We start from the raw sequence: 22,152 nt of genomic DNA, 5'->3' as shown, positions 1-22,152 counted from the left end.
CTAAGCATGCGTAGAGACAATTCATGTTCATACAAGTGATTTGATAAGATGACAAATCTGTAGATGGAACTGCGCCAAGGAGGTATTATTTACTGGGCAAATGATGAGCCATAGGTAGCACTGGATGCTGCTTCTAGTATAAATATGTACAGTACAGTACATGTAATTGCTGAAATATTTGAGCGAATGTCTACATAGCTAATGATTATCTAGACTTCAAGTATGCGCAACCTGGATTGTTTCTAGAGAGTCCTCTATTTCTTCTAAGTATAGGAGTGCGAGGTCAGGGGATAAACACTTACTGAAAACAGAAATCGACTCTTTCATGATATCGCGATAAATAGTGAAGACAAAGTGAGAAAATAGGGTTTGAGACAGAATAATCTGTCGAATCCTGCAAGATGGCGCCATAGAAGTACATACAGTAGATGTATTGTCATACCAGATGAAGGCAAGAGGTAACAACAAAACTTCCAGATAAGGACAAACAACCCAGGCAATGTCACTTTAAATTGCTTTGACAAGACGATTGCTGGCAGTTATAACAATGTCTTATTCCTTTTTGCCAGAAACAGCGTGTCTGGCATTGCATTCCTTTCACCCTTCACTAGGACTCATCTTTCTCATCTGGCAGACCTATCTACAGAACGTGGATCCATTACTGAAAGTCTTCTATGCTCCAACTATCCAGAAGCAGATTCCGAAAGCAACCCAAGATCTGGCTGGCATTGATCCAGAAACGGAGGTACTGGGTTATCATGGACATGTAGCCAGTAGAGTATCAGAAAAATCTACATCCTTGATGTGAATGTTGTTGAGGACCATATAAATGCTCCTTCAACACAAGATTCCGTTTAGTAAGAATAATAGCACCCTGGATATAAACATGAATAATCAACCTGTAGATCAACCTGTAGATGGTCCCTGATGGACTAAAATTTGAGATCGGCGATTTTTTCGCCAAATCATTGTCAGTAATAAATTCACCCAATGAATTGTAGTAGAGGGTGCCGGCAGTATAGAAGAATAATGCCACCAATCGGCTTCACCAGCGGCTTAAAGAGCAATATCTTGCATGCTATGACAGGGACATTCATTTTGACTCTGTCACTATGTCAGTGGCAAACTGGCCCTAGTGACGCTAAAGATCATGGTCAACCTGCGCAGAAATGACCAGGCTTGGATCTGGCTGGGTGCCATGTGAAAGCTTGCTGAAGGGTTTATAGAGGTCCGCTAAGTATGTCGAAGCACGCAACGAAATGGCCCTGGCTTTTATAGTCATGTTGAGTGGGATGCCCTGGCCTACCTCTTGATCCACCTGTGCATGCACATCGGGCAGACGAGAATGTATAGATAGCTATGGAGAGGGTATACGATGTGTGGAAGTCCAGCAAAGTCGTCAGAGACCAGCAGATATGGTAGCTAAGTAGCCTGAGAGTCGAGTTCGGTCATCTTCGAACCACAGTTTTATGTCGTGGACTGGGAGCAAGATACACTGACTTGCTGGCTTCAATGGACCCAAGGTTAAAGCTCTAGATAAAGACCAAAAGGCACCTTTGCACGTGTTTTTGCCCGAGTCTGTAACTGAATTTATTTTTTTCTGTATTTTCCTTGATTGTCTAAGTTCTTCTTTTTCTTTTTCTTTGTTCTTAAGGCCCTGCATCTATCCATCCAATCAATTAAATCTGACCCAACCCATCATATGTTAGTGCTTATTATGAAGTCGGAGTACGATTACAGATCGGGGAGTACAGAATACGGAGTACAGATCACGTAGTACAAAGTCCGGAGTACGGAATACAGCATACGGAGTGCAGATTAGGGAGTACAGATTACGGAGCCAGCTTTGACGCCGTTGAACACTTTTGTACGGAGTATACGGAGTAGTCGATCATAAAGCAACAGCTGTATACACCCCTGACTAGTGCGAGCCACGCCGAGAATCAGGCCGAAAAAGGCAAATCCTCGTCCTGACAGGTGCAACCGTGTGGGTAACCGTCGATCCCACAGTCTGCGGGGAACCATGCATCCGACACGACCGTGGGATCGATTGGGTAAGATCGGGGGGTTGTATCTGCGTTTGTGAAACAAAAGTGTATCGTCGATTGGAGGGCCAAGGTTAAGCTTAGCTGTTAGGGCGCGGTGGGTTGAAACGTGAAACGGCCGATGCATGACAGAGACCCATCGCCTTCGGATGAGCAGGAATTATGTACAATTATGTACGGAGTAGTCGATCTGGATCTCCTCCTGTATCCCTGTAATTAAATGCCTATAAATTATATATCACGGACGCAGTTCACTGCTCTGCGTCTGTCGTTCCCTTACAGCGGTTGATTTTTACTACTGCCTCGACATTCGTCTTCTTACCTTCGTTTCTAGCCTTCTTTTTATTCACTCGTTCAACATGATCGTCATCCCCGCTCTGCTGGCCCTGAGCAGCGTCGCCCACGCCCACGTCGCCGCCTGGGCGTACGGCATGTACTGTCTCGGCGGCCCCGATCCCTCTGTCGACGACCCCAACACCAACACCGCCGTCAATCCGCTCTACAACCTCACCCAGACCGACTGGTGGTTCCAGCACGACCGCGGCTGCGACGCCGTCCCGCCTGCTGACGGCCAGATCCTCGAGCTGCCCGCCGGAGGGAACTTCACCGTCGAGCTGGCCCACAACCGCGCGCAGACGACGCTCTCCTACAATGGACAGTACACGTCCGAGTGGCCGGATGGCAAGCAGCATCCAGAGGACTGGTCCGGCCCGGGCAATCCCCCGGACTGCATCCAGGACGACGGCGCCATGCATACGAACAACCAGTCCATGGCGGCAGGAACCGCGTGGGCGATCAGCTACCAGTCGGACCTGTCCAAGGTGACGATGGAGAATCTGGTTGTGTTTTCTGTGACGCCGAAGTGAGTAGATATGTCAGTTCTCGGAGTGAGGTTTGCTGAGCTTTGTCTAGCACCCCGTGGCACCGCCTGACCACCTACGAGGTTCCTGCTGACCTGCCCCCCTGCCCGGAGGGGGGTTGCCACTGCGCGTGGCTCTGGGTGAGTACTTATCTATACATACCTGATATCAGTAATAGAAGTACAGTACTGACAATCGACAGGTCCCCAAGGGCTGCGGCCAGCCAAACATGTAGGATTGTTCGCACCGAAGTTACGACAGCTTGCTAATGATATATTCAGGTACATGCAGGGATTCAAGTGCAACGTCACCGGGTCAACATCCACCAAGACCCTCGCGCCCGCCCAGGTCCCTGTCTACTGTGGAGATGACAGCTCGAAATGCGTCCAGGGGGCGAAGCAGATGCTCGCGTTTAACCGTGAGTTCTATCCAGCTATCCTTCAGTCTAGGCAAGAATTAACTAACTTCGATTCGTGTAGAACAATCAGGAAACAACGTCGAAATGCCTCCCAACGACTTTGTCTACTATGGCGAGGGATGGGGGTTCAAGCCAGGTATGTACAGTCAAGCATTCCTTCACCTGCAATATACCTTGTTTATCACGCGAATATGAGAGCTGATATCCTGTTTGTTAGGTGCTCAAAACGACATCTTCCAGTGAGCTGGGTACAGTGTACTACGGCAGCGGGTTGACTGCGTTGCATTGCACCGTTGAAGCCTTAATGGCGTGGTTTGGTTATTTTTCTATTCTTGGAATATATTTATCTGGATCTTTTTCTTAAACAAAAAGAATTGATCACGTACTTTGCAGCACAAAAACTATGGATACGTAGTGGCAGAATATTTCGAATGTCCAAACTCTGCTAATAAAGTCGCCCAACATCTGCTTCTTAGCTAAATTGTATGACAAGATCTGTAACTCCTGGACTGTACATAGGTATTTTCCTTCCAGCATCCCTTTCTCTCCTTTAGAGTAACAGTTGGCAAGCCACTTACACTTGATGCAGATTGACTAAGAAGTGAACGCCATGGCATCCTTTTAGTTCACTTTGCAGCAGTGATAGTATGTTGAAGTGCCCTACGGCTTACTCTGTAGGATTCCATTGAAGGATTTAACTAAGCTAGTACTAGTTTTCTTTTCCTTTATCTCTTCCATTCTGCATCTTTTTTTTTTGCTTTATTTTTTTAATACTATTTTCTTTCAAGGAAAGAATAACTATAGAAACCCAGCAGGACTAATTTCACTGCGTCCGAAGTGCTATCAACTGACAACCATTGCAATTTGAAAGGCCCAATTTATATATTATTGATAGTCCGCATCATCCTTCTTACCTTTATCTTTCTTCTGACGACATTGGCAGAAATACACCGGAGCACGCTGCTCCCTGCTCATTATGCAGTAAACCTCCTTGCCACGACTGCACTCGCAGAAGCAGCAGTACTGGACGACGTGGCCGTGGAACTATTGCCATTGCTACCCGCCATCTGAAAGGCGATAACATCACCGAATGGACAGCTTTGGACGCTACAACGCATACAGATCAGTCTATATTCCCATCAACGACAAGCTTCTGATCTGGCAGCAATTCACGATTGGCAACGACAAGACGAAACGACTTGTCTCCTCTAGCATTGACCTTGACATTGCATTTGATACTAGTCGAGACTTTTCTTTTGCATTATTCATCCGTCCCCAGCTCGCTAGACTTTCTTTCTTCCTGACCGACGGACAGGCAAGTGTGTCGCTCACCGTGAGACGTCAGAGTGTTTGGAGATGAAACTGATGAAACTGATGAACCTGATGGAACTGTAGATGATCTTCGTTTTCCAGATCGAGTACACGCATTATTAGTATTAGTCATAGACATGATGAGCGTAAGCGTCGTTTTTTTTTTGGAGTTTCTTTTTTTATCGGATTAAGATAAGAAACTAATCATCCGAATATCACTGCTTCGAAGTAGAAGATAAAACATTGACAAATAGCTGTTCTCAAACAATTACAGGAAAAGGATCATTTGCGCTGTCATAGTATCGTATATGGGGAGATATTATCGGTTCTTTCGTCTCTGTAGATGTTAGCAAGAAGTCTCCTATTTTATGTACCTGTACTAGTGGAAGATTCCATTCAAACAGGTTTTTTTTTCAAAGCGCAGATCTGAGCAGTCCCTAAACGAAGCATCCTCAACTACCCAGTCACGTCTACTTCCTGAACGAGTGGAAACTCGCTGTTCCAGCCACGGCGCTACAATGAGGCATTTACCTATGTATGGAGTATCTGCTTGTATGTACCCCGTGGTCAAATTGTCGAGGCCCTGATGGCGGTATGTTCGCTTAGGATGTGCGACAGGTTATTTACTGAGAAGTACTTCGTAATGTCCGGCAGATCTCATACGGAGACCACTATGGAACGATCCATTCTTCTGGATTCTTTTTTTTTTCAATTCAATTCCTGAAGTTTGGTCGGGAATTCGGCACAGAATGTATTTGCCGGCAGAACACCAGTTCGAAGCTGAAACAGGGGGCGATTCACATCTGTTTGGAACATCGCAGTCGAGTCCAGTCTAGAGTAGAATCCAAATTCGTGATAAAATATCAAGGGGTGAAAGACTTATTACTTGGGTTCTTCAGGAGTAGTGTTCACACATGTGTGTACCGGGTAGTATGGTAGGTCCCTTGTACTGGGTCCTTGAGCTAGACCACCATCTTGACTGGGTCTACAAAGCAGACATATGCTGATAAGTAAATCATTTCTTTTATTTTCTCTTCCCTCCGCTTTTATTCTTTTCACACACACACACTCTTTTTTTTTCCGTAACAATTCCAGTCATTGTCTATGACACTGTTCCTGGCACTCAACTTTGATATCACAGATTATAGACGGGATATACGAACACCAATGAACTAATTCACCGATAGCTAATGTATTTGATTCCTTTCTGGTCCATAATTATTGCATTCTTTCAAACGAATAACAATAGACAAGTAACTCGACTAAAGGCGAGGAGATAGAATAAAGGACGATCCAAACCAAGTGTGTATCAAGACAATATGGAAAATATTAAAAGGGTGTTGAATCACCTTTCGAATACATGGCTCATGTCTGCTAACAAGATCATCCATCCATCTTACCCTCCAACTCCAACTCGACCTTCCGCGCAATCTTCTCGAAGATCGTCGACTCAACTCTCGTCAACGGCGCCGGTACCGTCGGCGGCGTGGCATTGAGGTCCTTCCCCCCAACGACGACGCCAGGGATCTCCTCCATGCCGGCATTCGCCTGGACCATGGCCTCAGTTTCCGTCTGGATTCGCTCGCCTAGTTTGGCATCGATCTTGCTGAAGATAGCTACATGAGGAGCACAGACTTGGTTAGCATCTGCTCCTCAAGATGGACCGCTCAGGCAGCCTTACCATGAGCCGCGTGCCGCACACTCGTGATCGCCCCGTACAAGTCGACGGCTACGTTGTAGACAAAGTGCTGCTGCTGCTCTTCTGTCAGCCGTGTCCAAAATTCCCGGGGCTGGACGAAGTCGGCGTCGGTGACGACGCTCTCGAAGTTGACCGCGCTTCCCAACCACTCTTCGTGGGCAGCACGATCTTTGTACTGCGCTGCTTGGATGATCGTCGGCCCGTTGACGCTGGGTATGTAGTTGGGCAGGTCGCCGTAGTTTGTGATGGTGGCGGCCCCGTCGCGTTTCGTGGGATTGTAGCTGTAGAAGGACCGGTTTGTCGGCAGCTGCGGAAAGTTGACCCCCAAACGGTAGCGTTGCGTGTCGCCGTAGGCAAACAGCCGGATATGAAGCACTGCGTCATCACGTCAGATTAATTACATTGGGATGAAATGGGGCAGGGGATGGATACATGGATCCGGAGTGATATCCCAGCCGGGAACGATGTTGGCCGGCGCGAAGGCCGCCTGTTCCACCTCGGCGAAGTAGTTGACCGGATTGCGGTTCAGCGTGATCTTGCCAAACGGGATCAGAGGGTAGTCGTCCTCGGAGATAGTGCGCGTCGCGTCGAAGATGTTGGTATGGTACGTTTCGGCCTCGCGGGGGTCGATGATCTGGGCGTAGACGGTCCACGACGGGTAGTTGCCCTTGGCGATGGCGTCGTACAGGTCGCGAGTGAAGTAGTCAGGGTCTTTGCCGGTGATGGTGACGGATTCGTCCTGGGTGAGGTCCTTGACTCCTTGGTCCGTCTTGAGTGTGAGCCGGACGTATTTGAAGGATCCATCCTGTGCAGTGAGCAGTTAGATAAGACGAGTTCTAGCTGAAAGAAGAACCTACCGGCTTGGTAAACTCGTACGTATTGATGCTGTAGATGTCTGCGTATCGATATGAGACCGGCGTTCCCATGTCGCTAAACAGATACATCAAGAAATTGTAGCCCTCAGCGTTGCGGTTAAAGTAGCTTCTACAGTTAGCAATGATCAAATCAATGGACGAGCAGCAAGAACATACTCCCAGAACTAGCAGCTGTCAGCAGGAACAATTGGCAGCCCGAGAGGGACATGACATACCATCGTGGGATCCTTCAGGTTGCTCGACGGTTCGCGCTTCTGCGCATGCACCAGGGAGGGGAACTTTGCCGGGTCTCGGATTTGGAAGACGGGCTAGCAGCAGTCACGATTAGATAGAGCTTTTCGACAACACAGGTGCTTGGTGAGATGGTACCGTGCTGAAAAACACCCAGTCGAGATTGCCCTCTTCGGTGTACATCTTGAAGGCAAATCCTCGCGCGTCGCGGACGCTGTCAGCGGAGCCCTTCTCGCCCGCCACGGTCGAAAAGCGCACGAAGAGAGGCGTCTTCTTGCCGACATGGTTGAGAAAGGCCGCGCTGGTGAATTCGGTGATGTCGTGGGTGACCTCGAACTCGCCATAGGCACCTGCACCCTTGGCATGGACCAGTCTGACGGGTGAGCATTGTACGCAATTAAAGACATAGTCCATACATATACCTACCGCTCTGGGATCCGTTCATGGGTGATGTGCGAGATGATATCGATCAGGTTGAGGTCCTGCAGCAGCAGAGTGCCGCGAAGCTGCCTCCCGATTCTCTGCGACGCGTTCGGGTTCCGAATCGGACATCCTGGTGTCGTCAGCTTGCTCAGGACACTGTCTTTTTCTTCAACTCACCGTTGGCCAGGGTGTAGTAATCCTCGCCCGGAGGAGGCACCGATCCGGGAGGAGCAGAAGTGATGTCGGGAGGAAGCAACTCGTCCGGGTTCAGGATCGGGCAGCCTGCGTGGGGTTAGTATTGATGACAGGCATGGCAATCTGCGTACCTCTGAAGTGGTTTTTGAGATTCTGCTGAGTCATAGTTGATGTTTAGTAGCTGATCACTACAGATGGTAGAAGTTCAGTCTGTACCAGTTAGCTTCTGACAGATATTGGAATCCCTCGACCCCAGCTGGGTTAAATAAATACACTATCCGGTTCACAGGTCAGCAGTAGCCTCGCCTGGACTCTTCTTCCAAGTCTTTATCTCCGTGAAGAGTCTTTATATCCGTGAAGGCCAACCTGAATACTCTAGTAAGTGACGTAAGATTATCTCGTACGCAGGGATCTGTCCCATCTGACACAAGTGTGCGAGAAGATATCAATCAATCATCCGTTCGACACGGATGAGAGCTCGTAAGCTGCGAAGGAGCTATGATCCACCACCCAATGATCGAGACGTCTTAGAAACGCTCTCGTCACGACTGCGGCCTGTTGACGAGGAGAGATGGTGTTCTCGTGACTGCCATAGAGCCATCTCGACGAGAATAATGTCCCACCGCTTGGCAGGATAAGCAATCTCCCTGTACTGAACTGAATACGAGATGATAGTGTCTGCTGTAGAAACTTTATACAAATAAGGTGAGCAATCTAAACGCCATGCTTAGTAGAGAAGCCATTTTCCTACCGTCACTTACTAGACGAAATGCCAATTCACATGCAAATCCGACCCCAAAGGTGATGATTCTTGGAGCGGAGAAGCCGGATTTCTGGGTGCAGATTGAGACTGTCACAGTCCAGCCAGACCATTCGTATCCCTGCTTGAGTAATTGCTTTGATGGCTTAAGTGTTACTCGCTCGTAGAATCATAGGGCTGAAATAGAGTTGGGTCAGCTCAGTCATTCACACCTGTCGAGGACGGTATACACCGCTAGGCAGGCTCAAGGCACATTCGGTATTTCCAGGCATTCTTTTTTCATTACTATTATTCTCCTGCCTATCGGATACTTTTGTTCCCCCATCTCAATCAATTAGTATAATCGGTGTAGGGTCTGCCAATACATGTGCGCTAAGCCGGAAGGAAGTCACTACTCCTGTTCTTCTTCTTCTTTTTTTTTTCTATTGATTGATTTATTGTAGGGCTGAGATAATTGCATATTCTCTCTGATGTCATCTCACTAGTTCTTTCAGCTCAGGCGTCCAGGTGGCCGCACCGAACGACCATGATAAGGGCAGGGCACCCTTCTCGGTGTCCAGAAGAAGCGGTGCAAAGCAAACTAGCATCCACGTGGTCTCTGGCTAGAATTAAATTCCTAGTCTACTTGTTGTAGGTGCATACGGCAGTCTCTTGTGCATGCAAACTAATAATTAGGGTTCAGGTAGGCTTTCTCTTAATAATCATCCCTCTGCCCAGGTTGAATTACGCCTCTGCTCTGGCATCCCCCCATTTTTTTTTAAACAAAAAACCTTTGAACTAAACCTAGAAGGTGGAAAAGGTAATCCATACCAGAATCCGTATGTCTTTAATCCCGTGTTGCACTCGATTGTCCAGCTAAGTATGCACATAATTCTTGTCATCACCATCTACAAATACAGTAACCAAAATGTCTAGCTTGATAAGTGCGTAAGGCTCAGACGAAATCCCAGTTATTCGAAGATTATAACATTTAAAACCTGAAATCAACTCAGTCAGTCTATTAACTAGGTACCACGTAGGATTCGCCATTCCATAATGACAAGCCGTACAACGAAGTGCATAGAGGAAAAATGATTTATTCGATGAGCCAGGGTAAGCAAGTTCATTCCACGACGTGCAGCACAAAAGAGATTCATAGCAATAAATACTTGAGCGACGATGTAAAATGAGCAGTATATTTCCCACTAGATATACCCGTCTGAGTCGTGTCTGTATCTCAAACGCACCTGATCTTTCTTTTTTTTTTCATTGTTTCCTCTTTTGGGAGTAATGTGACTTAACAAGTCTCAAAGTAGCCCGAAATCTGACGTATGACAGTCCATTGTGATTGTAGATCGAAAATGTGTATGCTAATTGCTTCTCTGCCCTTCAATCTCCCCCGTTCTCTATTCTAAACGCATGCCAAAGCCTGCCTGAAATCCTCGATGATGTCATCCTGAATGAAACAAAACAGGTCGAAACGATTAGTTTCTTTCTTCCTTTATTCACAACTAACCGGCTAAAGTTCGAGAACTTACGATATGCTCGAGTCCGACCGATACGCGCATGGCGGCTGTATTATGGTCGCTCTGCTGAGAAGGGCTTTCTTGGACATATGATCCTGTCGCTACACGATGGTAATGAACGAGTGTTCTGACAACACTGGCGTTAGTGAATTGTCGCTATGAATATACCAATGAAAGCAAAACCGCGAGGATTGTACTTACTGTGTTGTGCCGATGCTATCCATCAATCGCGGAAAACGTCTCATCAGTAACGCGCGCAATAAGGCTTGGGAAAGCAACTAACCCATCAGCATTCCGAACCAGCTTGAACTTTCGCATGGCAGCCTGCGACGCTTCATCTCCAGCAGCTAGTCTGAAGAAGAGAAGTCCTCCGAATCCATTCCGGAGATATCGTTTCGCTCTTTCAAAGGAGGGATGGGATGGGAGGCCTGTCACAATCAGAATAAATCTATCCGCATCGCATATGTCCTACGTACCAGGATACACCACCCACGCCACCTTCTCATGTCCCTCCAGCCATCTGGCCAACGCGAGGGCATTCCCACTATGTCGGTCCATCCTAACCGACAACGTTTCCATGCCCGCAAGCAGGCTGAAGGCAGCGAAAGGGTTCAGACACGGTCCTGCATCTCGCAAGAGCGCGCTTCGCACGTAGAAAATGTAGGCCTTGTCGCCGAATTTCTCCCAGAACTTCATCCCGTGGTATCCCGGCGCAGGTTCCGTCAGATGCAGAAATCGTCTCGCGTGGACGTTCCAGGGGAATTTCCCGCTGTCAACAATGGCGCCTGCGATGGCGTGTCCTAATCCGCCGAGCCGTTCGGAGGCAGAGTGGATGACGATGTCGGCACCGTGGTCGATCGGTCGACAGAGATAGCCTCCTGCTCCGGGGGTGTTGTCCCTACAAAGCGTTAGGATATGTATTGAAGCAATTACAGGATGTGGAGGTGAGAGCTGACACCACCAGCGGTACTCCTGCCTCATGCGCAATGGCTGATATGGCCTCGATATCAGCGACGGACAGCCCGACACTGCTCACGCTCTCGACGTATACGGCTTTTGTTCTGTCGTCGATGGCATTTCGCAGGACATCTGCATCCTCAACGTCAATAAACTTGACTGATATGCCCTGGCTGGGGAAACGGTATCGGAACTGCGTATATGCTTCTTCAGAGATCGTCGACGCGGAAACAATGTTGTCACTGGCAGCGGCCAGCCCGGCAATGGCCATCCATCGGGCTGCTTGTCCGGAGCTTCCAACCGTCAGCCAGCCGATCGTCAGTAGAACAAGTCAGGAAGATGGATCTCTACTGACGACGCAGCAAGGGCAGACACTCCGCCTTCCAGCGCGGCTATCCGTTGTTCGAAGACCGCGACGGTGGGCTTGCCGTCATGTCAGCATGTATTTCTCATTGAAACGAATCTGAATGCGTACGTTCGCCAGCCGACTGTAAGCATACGCCTCCTCTCGCCCAGCAAAAATGTCTGCTCCATGGGCACTGCTGTTGAAGACGAAGGACTGCAACGTAATCAGAGCTAGTCAGCTCACAGAATTCACGGATCATTGGTCAAGGGTAGTTTGGAATTACAGTAGAAGCGAAAACAGGGACAGTGACAGCGCCTGTTCCCGAATAGACATCTTGTCTGAGTGAGCGACGATTGCCTCGCATTAGCCATAGACCAAGTTACCAGTGAGATGTATTTACCCCGCATGAATGGACAGACTCTCGAACCGCAATTGCTGTCCGTTCTCTGCCATGTCGTGTCAACCAGACAATATTCCTGTCTTTTGCGCTAATTGCAATGGTGATCGACTGGTAGATTCTCCACTCCGTCCAGACTCGACATCAAAAGTGGTAGAAAAAAATTATTCAGCACAGCAGCTGTGCTAGATCTTTTGTCACCCTCTACTTTGTAGCCATGATGGTTATTATGATCCTGACTGCCCCGCAGAACTCGCAGTGGGGCTTGTTCCACGTGTAGATTTCATACACGTTGGCCTGATTTAATCTTCGGAGTTTGCCAGAGCTGTCCTGTCAGAATCAGATGGATGGATCCGTGTGGATAGAACGGTTGAGATAGAGAGGACGGCGAACAGCTAGTCGATTGTAGATAGACTACTGAACTAAATTCCCCTGTACGGAGTACCCCGTGGACGATGGAGATGGTCTGGGTCGAAGCGACGAATTATTGGCGTGGGTTCTTTTCCCTCATCCCCACTAATCGTCGTCATTGCTGAGACTCTGGTCTAGAATTAATAGCCTGCACTGACGAAGAGTAGATTCTCGTTGTATAAGTCTGATATTCTAGCCTGTAAGAATGTGATAAGATTCAACTGTGATGAGAAGAAAATAGTATGATAAACAGCAGATGGCTATTATTGTCGGGTAGGATTAGAAAAAGAAAATAATTATTGGTTATATCTTGAATGATAGGCTTGGAATAAGGCGGATCTATATGCTACGAGTTTTATTTTGTAATCGAGAATGCTTGATTCGTCGTTGAAAAAAAAATATTTAACCTTTCAAAGCAAACAATACAGGACCATTTTACATTTCCAGGGACAATGGTCATGGCTGAAAAAAAAAAAAGTTGTGTATAAAACTTTCTTCAATGGATTTAAAGGAATTCCAAGCAAAAACAAAAAAAAATTCACCTCTAACATATATTATTTTTGTACCCCACAACTAAGCTAACAGTAAAGTAACCATCTTCACTATCACCAGTAAACAACAACAGAGTCTCTCAGAGTCTCTGCATAATTTTGCCGAGAAATACATCATCAAAAAGTCCTTTTTTTTTCCTTCAAGGTCGGAAAATTCCTCTTTTCCGTCAGGACTGTCTGTATATTCTCCGAGATAGCGCGCGAACACTCTCCAGCACGCCATTGACGAGCAAGAGCCTTATCTCTCGACCGCGGCCTGCAGGATACATTTACGCCATTCGCGTCGAGGATTTCGCAACGCTCTAATTCTTCGTTAGCGGGCTCTAGACCATCAGACAGAACACAATGCTGCAGCTAGAAATATTATTAATATTGCTAACTTTATTCGCATTCTTCAGTTTGACGATCTACCAAGAGATTATTCTCTTGGTATAATTTTATCTTGAGTTTTATCTTGCTTGACAGAAGCCAGCTGCATGGGTCTTCGGGGAACGATTTGCCCTGCTGCTGCTGAGGGATAGCGTTGCATTACCGATATACGACGGGCTTATCCTCCGTCGATGTTCAGGGAATATATCAGCCTGAACAACGCAGCAAAATAATTCCTGTCTAATGGCATCCAACCTCGCCCTCCGGCTCTGGGGCGCTGACCCCAAAGACCGCGCGCTGCTGGCCAAGCTCGACTTCACGCTGCTGCCCTATTTCTCGCTCATCTGGTTCCTGTTCGGCGTGACGCGCGCCAGCTACTCGTCCGCGTACATCAGCGGCATGAAAGAAGCGCTGGGCTTCGAGGGCAAGGACTACAACTACATGAACACGGTGTATCTGATCACCTACGCCGTGTGCCAGATGCCCGGGACCAGTCTGCTGACTATCGCCCGGCCGAAATACGTCTTTGTGGCTGCAAACGTCACCTGGAGTGTTCTCACGCTCGTCACGTACAAGACGACCCGCGCGTGGCAGGTCATCCTGCTGAATGGTATTGAGGGCGCTTTCTCCGCCATTGCATAGTCTGTTCCCTTCGTCACCTACTTCAGTCTTCATGCTGACTCGTCCAGCGTCGGTGCGCAATTCATCCTCGGCTCGTGGTACAAAAAGTCGGAACTGGGCACTCGCGCCGCCGTGTTCTGCTGCTTCGGCCAGCTGGGCAGCATGGCCGGCGGCTGGATCCAGGCCGGCTTGCTGCAGACGCTGGCAGGAAGAGGAGGGCTGCCGGCGTGGAAATGGATCTTCATCATTGTGTCCGTGATGACGCTGCCTATCGCCCTGTTCGGTAAGAACATGCACCCCAGAATTGGGCTTTTGCTGACTGACTGCTTCAGGATGGGTGTTTATCCCCGATCTCCCTGCTCATCGCGCAGCTTGGTATCTCACTGACGAGCAGAAGGAACACGCAGCCACACGCCTGGGTTGCACGCCCAAGCAGTCGTGGGATCTAACCGTGTTCAAGCGGGTGTTTCTGAGCTGGCAATTCTATCTGCTGCCGCTGATCTTCATGCGTGAGTCGACCAAAAGTATTTATCTGGACGTATTTCTGACTCTCTGCCTCTCTAGTTTACTCGCTGTGTGTCCAGTCCCTGGGCAACAACGTCATGCAGCTGTGGATGGCGTCTCGCGGGTACAGCGTCGTCCAGCAGAACAACTATCCCACCGGCGTCTACGCCACCGCCATCGTCGGCACGGTGGTCTACTCGGTCATTTCCGACCGGCTGGGCTCGCGCTGGGAATGCTCCGTCGCCGTCGGCCTGACGTTCGTCGTGGGCAGCGCCATCCTGGTCAGCAACCCGCCCTCCGACGCCGGCTACTTCTTCGCCTTCTACCTGCTGGGCACGACGTACGCGCCGCAGGCCATCTGGTACTCGTGGATGGCGGACGTGACGAGCCACGACGTGCAGCTGCGCGCCATCACGACCGGGTTCATGAACTCGTTCGACTTTGCCTTTGTGACCTGGTGGCCGCTGATCTTCTATCCGGTGACGGATGCGCCCAACTTCCGCAAGGGCTACATCGCCAGCCTGGTGACGGGGGCCTTGACGCTGCCGTTCATCCTGCTGATTGCGTATCTGGAGAAGCGCGATACGGCCAGGGGGGTTATTGGCCGACAGCCGATCGAAGTGAGCAGCGAGGGGAGTTCCGATGTGCATAAATCTGGCGAGAGAGTGAACGTCGCCAGCCAGCTAGTTGGCAGTGAGGTGTGATAGTAGAAGTCATATATCCGCATAGAAGGGGTTCCTATGGAGCCAATTTAATGAAGTGCGAATATATTGTAGGCTCATTCAGACAGGGTGTGAAGTGATCGCCTGAAACACAAGCACTGGACAGATGATTTCCCCGCCTAACTTTGAATTTAATATAGATTTGTCAGAATTTCCCACTAGAAGAGAAAGAAAATCGAATTCTTATTTCTTATTAGTAGTATTTTTTGCCAAAATCCTTAGTCGTTTACCTGTATTTCAAGCCTTTCTAGGAATTTTTTCCTGCGTCGATAGATTGCTAAATTTGAATCTAGAATCATTAACAACATTGCTATCAATAACTTTGGCGATAACATCATCAATCCGATCAGAATCAACATTCTTCTGACTTAGTTGTGGATCTGATCCGCCAACCATAACATGGTCTGCATTCGGAATCCGAGCTTAAAAGCTCGCAATCGCGCCGGTGGATCGTCAGCTAGCTAATTAACCAGCCAGTAGCTAAGAATAATCATATGCAGTGGGACAGATCCGATATCTCTGCAACGCTTAACTAAGACTCAATGCGGGGTTACTAACAGTCAGTCAGGCTCCCACGCGAGTCTGCTTCTCAGCTGTTCTTTCTTCTCCTTGACTTCTGCTGACTCGCTGCAGGATATCCATGGCGCAGACGTTTGACGAGAAAATCCCCTTCTCCAAGGACGGCCTCGAGTTCGCTGGTCTGTTCAAGCGCGGCCAGGCAGACAAGCCCTTGGTCGTCCTCCTCCACGGCGGCGGGACGTCGGCGGCGTATTTCGACAACTCGTGCCATTCGTATGCACCATGCTTTTCCATACTATGGCGAAATACTGACCGTTCTCAGCGTCGCGAAAGGCTTCAGCGACCTCGGATACAATGTCCTGAACATCAACCGCCCCAGCTATGGTGGCACGCCCACCCCCGCGACTACCACCCCCCTGGCCGACTCGCTGCTGGGCCTCATCGATCTGATCGACCTCGTCTACCGCGAGAAGACTGGCGGACAGCAAGGCATCGTGCTGATCGGCCACTCGCTAGGCGGCGCCCTCTCGCTGGTCATCGCTGCCGAAGCAGGCGCTCGACTGCCGGTTCTGGGCGTCAGCACCCTGGGCACGCTGCCCTCGACAGAGCGTCTGAATCTCATCCCAGAGCCTGATCCTGACCCAGCAAACCCTCGTTTCGTCTTTAGCCAGTCGGCAGAGAACTTGACGCGCTTCCTCGGCAACCTCGAGTCTGTCAACGTGGACGCGTTGAGCGGCGAACTCGCCGCAGCCGTCTTCGAGCCAGGTAAGCTCGTCAGAGTCATTCGCATCGATTAATGGACTGACAGCGCAGGTCTCAAATCGGAAATCCGTGAGTACGAAAGCCGGAACTACTATGATTATCTCCTGAACAAGGTCTTCCCCAGTATCAAGGTAAATCCGACCAGTGCTGGATTCGAGAAAGAATGCCGCAAACGCTGACCAAAGCAGGTCCCCGTCCAGTTCCTCGCCGCTGAGACCGAGCTTATCTGGAGTAATATCACCGAGGCACAGCCCAAATTCGACAATCTGGTCAAGCGGTTCACCAGTGCGCCTGAAGTCGAGGCCAAGTTGCTGCCCGGCGGCGGCCATAACTACGAGTTCTCCATCAACGCGTCCAAACTGTTCGACTTGCGGAGGCAGTTTGTCGAGCGAGTGGTATGCAGTGCCATTTTTGTCCGGATGCAAGACCGTTCCAGGCTGACAGTCCCAGGCAAATCGTGGCCGCCCCTCTGACGCCTTCACGTCCATCCCGATTCTAGACTATTCGCAAGCCACTAACCCCTCGACGAGACCCGCGTTTCTTGCAGCCCTGCGCGATGCCATCGTCCGCGTCGGCTTCTTCTACCTGAAAAACGCCTCCATTCCGCCGGACGTCCAGGACGCGCTGGTGGAGCAGTCGATCGCGCTGTTCAATCTGCCCTTGGAGAAGAAGCTGGAGATCGAGATGGTCAACAGCAAGCACTTCCTGGGGTATGCCAGACTGGGGGCCGAAGTGACGGCGCTGAAGTCGGACTACCGCGAGCAGTTTGACGTACGTCTGAATTCTAGAGAGTAGATGGTTTCTTTGCTGACGGCTGCAGTTTGCGACGGAGCTTCCGCCCCCGGGGCCTGATGAGCCGGTGTATCGCAATCTGCGGGGTCCGAATCAGGTGGGTATTCTCTTTATTTCCTTATTATGCTCGGAAGAAAAAAAAACTAATACATCTATTACTCCGTAGTGGCCGGACCCCGAAGCTCTCCCTGGCTTCCGCCCCGCCGTCGAAGCGTATCTCTCTGCAGTCGACGCCCTCGCTGAATCGTTCAAGAGCCTCGTCGCCGAAGCACTGGACCTCCCCCCAACGGCCTTTGACCAGTTCTTCGAGTATCCGCAGCAGCACAAGCTCAAGCTGATCAAATACCCGGAGCCGCAGTCGGACGACCAGACGCAGGGCGTTGGCCCACACAAGGATTCGTGTTTCCTCACCTTCCTCCTGCAGGGCACGCCGCATACGGGGCTCGAGGTCCAGAACAAGGCCGGTGTCTGGCTGCCCGTGACGCCTATCCCGGGCACGCTGGTGATCAACATTGGCCGCGCGCTCGAGGCGCTGACTGGCGGCGTCTGCACGGCGACGACGCACCGCGTGAGCCTGAAGAAGGAGAACTACGTCGACGCCAACGGCAACTCGCTGGGCCCGCGGTACTCGTTCGCCGTCTTCCAGGGAGTCAGTCTGGACCTGTCCGCCGAGAAGCTGAAGCTGGACATCCCACCGCACATCCGCGACCTGGTCAAGGACGACAAGGTGAGGTCCGACGCCGAGGCCACGTTCAACAAGATGTTCCAGGGCAACATCGGCGAGGGCACGTTCATCGCGCGCATCACGAGCCATCAGGATGTCGCGCAGCGGTGGTATCCGGATCTGTTGGCCGAGGCGCTGCGGAAGCAGCAGGAGTTTAAAAGCAAGAACAATTAACCCGCTACCGTAGAATTGCCATTTTTCACCAGGTCAACAGTATAGAAGGAGAAACTCATCTTCCTGCATATCCCCGATTATACCTTTGACGTGGACTAATCTTCATAGTAGGGACGTGATGCCAGAGGAAATCTCCTGTAGACAGTCACAGCAAGAATTCAAAGCAAATAGAACAATAATGGATAAATCGTGATGGTTATTAAACAATCAATGTTTCTAGTTGTCTCCTCTCTGAATTTCCTCATTAAATCTTGATATAGATAAAAGAGGGTGCGCTTTTGAAGTAATTCGTCCTAACTTTTATTTCCATACCTAGGGTTGACAAAGAACTACTAAAAAAAAAAAACTCGACACATATTGCGAGAAAATTAGACACATTAAGCTAATTTTAGTAAGCATTAAAAAAATGAGCTGGGAGTTAATCTTAGTTCGATTATTATATGTATTGAGGCGTAATCCCTCCGAGAAAGCCCGGATGAAAATGGAGAAATCGGAAAATCATACGAATATAGAAAAGGACATGCATTTGAGCAAGTTGCAAATAGATCACACCTCTCGGAACAACACGAAGGTTCTATATATTTGCAGGAATAATCAGATGATTCGTCAAGGTAATGATAAGCATATGGCACTCGTTGATCAGAGCAGGACGTCAGTATACACCTCATCCTTCCAACCCCCTCATTGCTAGGCTAGCCATGCAACACATCATGCAAGACTACAGTCCCTGCATACATAATACTCACACTAATACAATCTCCTCACAGAACGACGATCATGTCGAGTTCCGCTCGTGCGGTTCGGTTGGATGGCGCGAATCGAGTGGCGGTTCTCCGCACGAGCAATCCAGCATCGATATCACGCAATCGTCCAGACATGATCCCATTGCTGTTGACCAAATACATCCAGATGAGGGGTGAGGGGTCGTTCATAAAGAGATAAATACATGTATCAATGCTATGCTATTGTACGACGAGTACCTTGTTCTCTGTCACTCGCCCACTCGATCCAGTGGTTTCACTTGTACAGTATAATTTTTATCTGTACATCTCCATAAGCTTATCTATCAAGGTCCTCGCTTTAGTCTACTTTCATCCAACTAGAAGCTGTCTTATCTATCGACATGTCGGTTGCGCGCGAATTCGAGGCCGCCAATGCCAAGTACGCGGCGTCCTTTACCAAGGGCAATCTGCCTCTGCCTCCGGCACGGTGAGTCGAGTCTTTCCATCAGCTATAACAGGGTACCGTTCGAATTTATGACTGATGTTACTGCACGTGCAGGAAAGTCGCTGTGGTGGCCTGCATGGACGCTCGACTCGGTACGGCTCAGCGATGAAACTATTCTCTCTGTCCTCTTCTTGTGGTATTTCCTAACATACGTACTTCAGACCCAGCTCGCGCCCTAGGCCTTGAGGAAGGCGACGCCCACGTCATCCGCAACGCTGGAGGTCGAGTCACCGACGCAATTCGCAGTCTGGTCATCTCGCAGCAACTGCTGGGCACTCGGGAGATAGTCATCCTGCACCACGTACGTTACACAGAGCTATGTATACACATCGATTGATCATACTGACTGTCTCCGGCAGACCGACTGCGGCATGCTCACCTTCACTGACGACGTCATCCGCGACAAAATCCGGTCCGAGCTGAAGCAGAATGCTGACCATATCGCCTTCTTGCCCTTTAAGGACCTGCGCCAGAGTGTCCTCGATGATATTGAGATCCTCAAGCAGAACCCGCTTATCCTGGATGTGCCGATTACCGGGTACCTGTACGAGGTCGAGACGGGGAAGATTGTCAGGGTGGAGTAGGTGCGGATTATCATGAGTGAGGGAGGTGATGAATGATCAAAGCTGGCTAGTTGGCTGCGATGTTGTATAGACAGTACGAGTAGGAGAAACAGCATGCCTCCTCGTTCTTCGCTGACAGTTACTGGTAGTTTTACATTAGTATCTGTCCTAATCCTAGCTAGAGAACAGACTGGACAGTAACGAAGCCATTATCGCGACAGAAGGATGAAATAACGATTCCCAGTCCCAAACTCCAAATCTAGATCCGTATTAACTCCAATCTCTTGGCATACTAAGCAGCGAGAGGCTTCAGTGAACACTCGGTGTTTTTAGTGTTTATAATGATTGATCTCTTGAAATGACCAACCCAGGAATTTCAACTGGCGACTTTGTCAGACCGTGTGTATGACCCGTGGTTTACTGTAAGGTTACTGAAGATCAGCATACTTCCTTTTCCTATGATTGGCCTAACCAAAGTATGACATTTAGCGTCTGTACATACCTACTTAGACCTTCATTTCTAGTAGGAACAGGGAACCAATACTATCCCGTAGTAGAAACCCAGATATCTGGTGGTGTATTAGAGCCTTATACGCCAGATGCCCACAGTTCAACTTACTATAGAGTACTAAACTCCATTACAGACAGGAATCAATTCGAGTTCAGAATATAAACACGACAAAATAAGGCACTTTTCCGGAATTGCAACCTTTAGTGAATCCGTAAAATCTTCCTTACTTATCTAGTAGTAGTTCCTTTTTATTCAACTTATGTCAAAGTAGAGGGCACTAGGTCCCAAGGTTATTTCTCCACCGTTAACGCTATGAAATATATGCCATAGTGTATAGATGGATCCATCCTTCTAGATCCCACATTGCCTTGAGCTATTGAGTACAGGGCTATCTTTCTGAGAACCAGTTCTAACAGACACTGCCAGAGGTTTCTCTAGCAGAGGGTCAATAGTAGAGATTTCAGAATCAATAAGCACGCCAAGTTGTTCCTCTACACACTGCTGTCCTAACACATTGAATTTCTCTAGGCTTCAAGACACTTCAGATAAGTTATTTACACATGACTTCACATTTATATTTACCAAGCCACTGCTAATGCGCATCTAGCTCTATACCAAGTCTGTCCGTTTGTAGATCTTGGACAGTGGAACTTATATCTCCCCAATAAGTGATCCACCCAGGCGAATAACATGATATTCTATCCATTAGTTTTCTGCTATGTCGAACAAGTACTACAGCAGTCCTCTGGACTGATGCCATTTCTGTTGTAGTTTGTAGTGGCAGTCACAGCAATTCAAAGGCCAATTACGTACCAGACACCTCCTAACATTATGGAATTGCAACTATAGTTTCCAACAATTAAGGCACTACTAAAACAGCGTATATAGAAATCAGCTAATAAAGGGCTGCCAATTGGCAATGCATAATGCAGGTCTTCTTGCAAAGGATACCGCAACCTATGGGCTATACCTATAAAGATTATGCAAAATTGCAAGACGTCTATGAAGAACCTATCTCGTACAGGTTTTTTGATAGTCCAAGAAGCTTGACATCTCACTTGTTTGCAAAAGCAGAAAATGAGGCTGTAGCAGCTGCACAGGAGCATGGTTACGCTCTGCCAGTGTAGTGAATGTGGAATTGTAGGGCATAGAAGAAATACATGTCCGCAGAGGCCTAAAGAGCGGAATCTATCTAATTTTATGCGTTTTTGCTCGTTTGAAAAGCTTCAATATCCAGCGAATTCGGAAAGTGGTCGCTCAGTTGGGCATTATATTAAATAATAGAAATTATTACCTTATATACCAGTTAACTAACGTAATCTATAACCTAGTCGGACAAATGACCTAGTCGGACACTTCTCACCACGCTTACGCGCCTCCACTCCCATCAACAAAAATGCCTACCTCAAGACTCCCACAAGCTTCCAATCAGGAAGGAAAGATTCTTTTGGCTCTTCAAGCATATAAGAAGGGCCAAGTCTCAAGTCTGCGAAAAGCTTCTGTGTTATATGATGTTCCCCATTCCACATTACACGATCGATTGAAAGGCCGTACGACGCGAGAGCATGCGCAGGAAAGGAATCGAAAACTGTCTGTTACTGAAGAAATAACTCTTACCCAGTGGATACTATCCATGGATGAGCGAGGAAACGCCCCCCGAGTTGCAACCGTACGAGAAAT

At 48.8% G+C, this 22,152-nt stretch overlaps 7 protein-coding genes across 7 annotated transcripts; 5 read left to right on the top strand and 2 right to left on the bottom strand.

Moving 5' to 3' along the window:
- Positions 1-2,404: 2,404 nt before the first annotated feature.
- Positions 2,405-3,598, top strand: T310_0452 (uncharacterized protein; the record flags this gene model as incomplete). Its single annotated transcript, XM_013476656.1, has 6 exons — positions 2,405-2,907; positions 2,958-3,045; positions 3,108-3,136; positions 3,187-3,323; positions 3,385-3,459; positions 3,564-3,598. The coding sequence occupies 6 exons, from the start codon at positions 2,405-2,407 to the stop codon at positions 3,596-3,598; spliced, it is 867 nt and encodes a 288-aa protein (XP_013332110.1).
- Positions 3,599-6,017: 2,419 nt separating this feature from the next.
- On the bottom strand, positions 6,018-8,222 carry T310_0451 (CatA, catalase; the record flags this gene model as incomplete). The annotated part of the gene is made up of 10 exons (XM_013476655.1): positions 6,018-6,250; positions 6,316-6,708; positions 6,766-7,138; positions 7,191-7,314; positions 7,365-7,372; positions 7,424-7,516; positions 7,578-7,812; positions 7,866-7,992; positions 8,040-8,144; positions 8,189-8,222. 10 exons carry the CDS (start codon positions 8,220-8,222, stop codon positions 6,018-6,020), a joined length of 1,725 nt encoding a protein of 574 aa, XP_013332109.1.
- A 1,985-nt stretch (positions 8,223-10,207) lies between these two features.
- T310_0450 (O-acetylhomoserine (Thiol)-lyase) lies at positions 10,208-11,958 on the bottom strand (the record flags this gene model as incomplete). Its single annotated transcript, XM_013476654.1, has 8 exons — positions 10,208-10,252; positions 10,335-10,449; positions 10,524-10,538; positions 10,606-10,750; positions 10,799-11,273; positions 11,359-11,572; positions 11,755-11,838; positions 11,909-11,958. The coding sequence occupies 8 exons, from the start codon at positions 11,956-11,958 to the stop codon at positions 10,208-10,210; spliced, it is 1,143 nt and encodes a 380-aa protein (XP_013332108.1).
- A 1,638-nt stretch (positions 11,959-13,596) lies between these two features.
- On the top strand, positions 13,597-15,275 carry T310_0449 (uncharacterized protein; the record flags this gene model as incomplete). Its single annotated transcript, XM_013476653.1, has 5 exons — positions 13,597-13,947; positions 13,996-14,257; positions 14,307-14,483; positions 14,539-15,176; positions 15,255-15,275. 5 exons carry the CDS (start codon positions 13,597-13,599, stop codon positions 15,273-15,275), a joined length of 1,449 nt encoding a protein of 482 aa, XP_013332107.1.
- Positions 15,276-15,840: 565 nt separating this feature from the next.
- On the top strand, positions 15,841-18,171 carry T310_0448 (Oxidoreductase, 2OG-Fe(II) oxygenase family; the record flags this gene model as incomplete). The annotated part of the gene is made up of 7 exons (XM_013476652.1): positions 15,841-15,992; positions 16,042-16,484; positions 16,533-16,612; positions 16,670-16,876; positions 16,932-17,252; positions 17,302-17,370; positions 17,440-18,171. 7 exons carry the CDS (start codon positions 15,841-15,843, stop codon positions 18,169-18,171), a joined length of 2,004 nt encoding a protein of 667 aa, XP_013332106.1.
- Positions 18,172-19,294: 1,123 nt separating this feature from the next.
- Positions 19,295-19,982, top strand: T310_0447 (uncharacterized protein; the record flags this gene model as incomplete). The annotated part of the gene is made up of 4 exons (XM_013476651.1): positions 19,295-19,380; positions 19,453-19,490; positions 19,560-19,699; positions 19,758-19,982. 4 exons carry the CDS (start codon positions 19,295-19,297, stop codon positions 19,980-19,982), a joined length of 489 nt encoding a protein of 162 aa, XP_013332105.1.
- Positions 19,983-21,398: 1,416 nt separating this feature from the next.
- T310_0446 (uncharacterized protein) lies at positions 21,399-21,939 on the top strand (the record flags this gene model as incomplete). The annotated part of the gene is made up of 2 exons (XM_013476650.1): positions 21,399-21,595; positions 21,804-21,939. The coding sequence occupies 2 exons, from the start codon at positions 21,399-21,401 to the stop codon at positions 21,937-21,939; spliced, it is 333 nt and encodes a 110-aa protein (XP_013332104.1).
- Positions 21,940-22,152: the final 213 nt, after the last annotated feature.

This window comes from Rasamsonia emersonii, assembly GCF_000968595.1.
Source record: "Rasamsonia emersonii CBS 393.64 chromosome Unknown ctg1118621759678, whole genome shotgun sequence".
Lineage (NCBI taxonomy): Eukaryota > Fungi > Ascomycota > Eurotiomycetes > Eurotiales > Trichocomaceae > Rasamsonia > Rasamsonia emersonii.
This window is presented reverse-complemented; position numbering and strand designations above follow the sequence as displayed.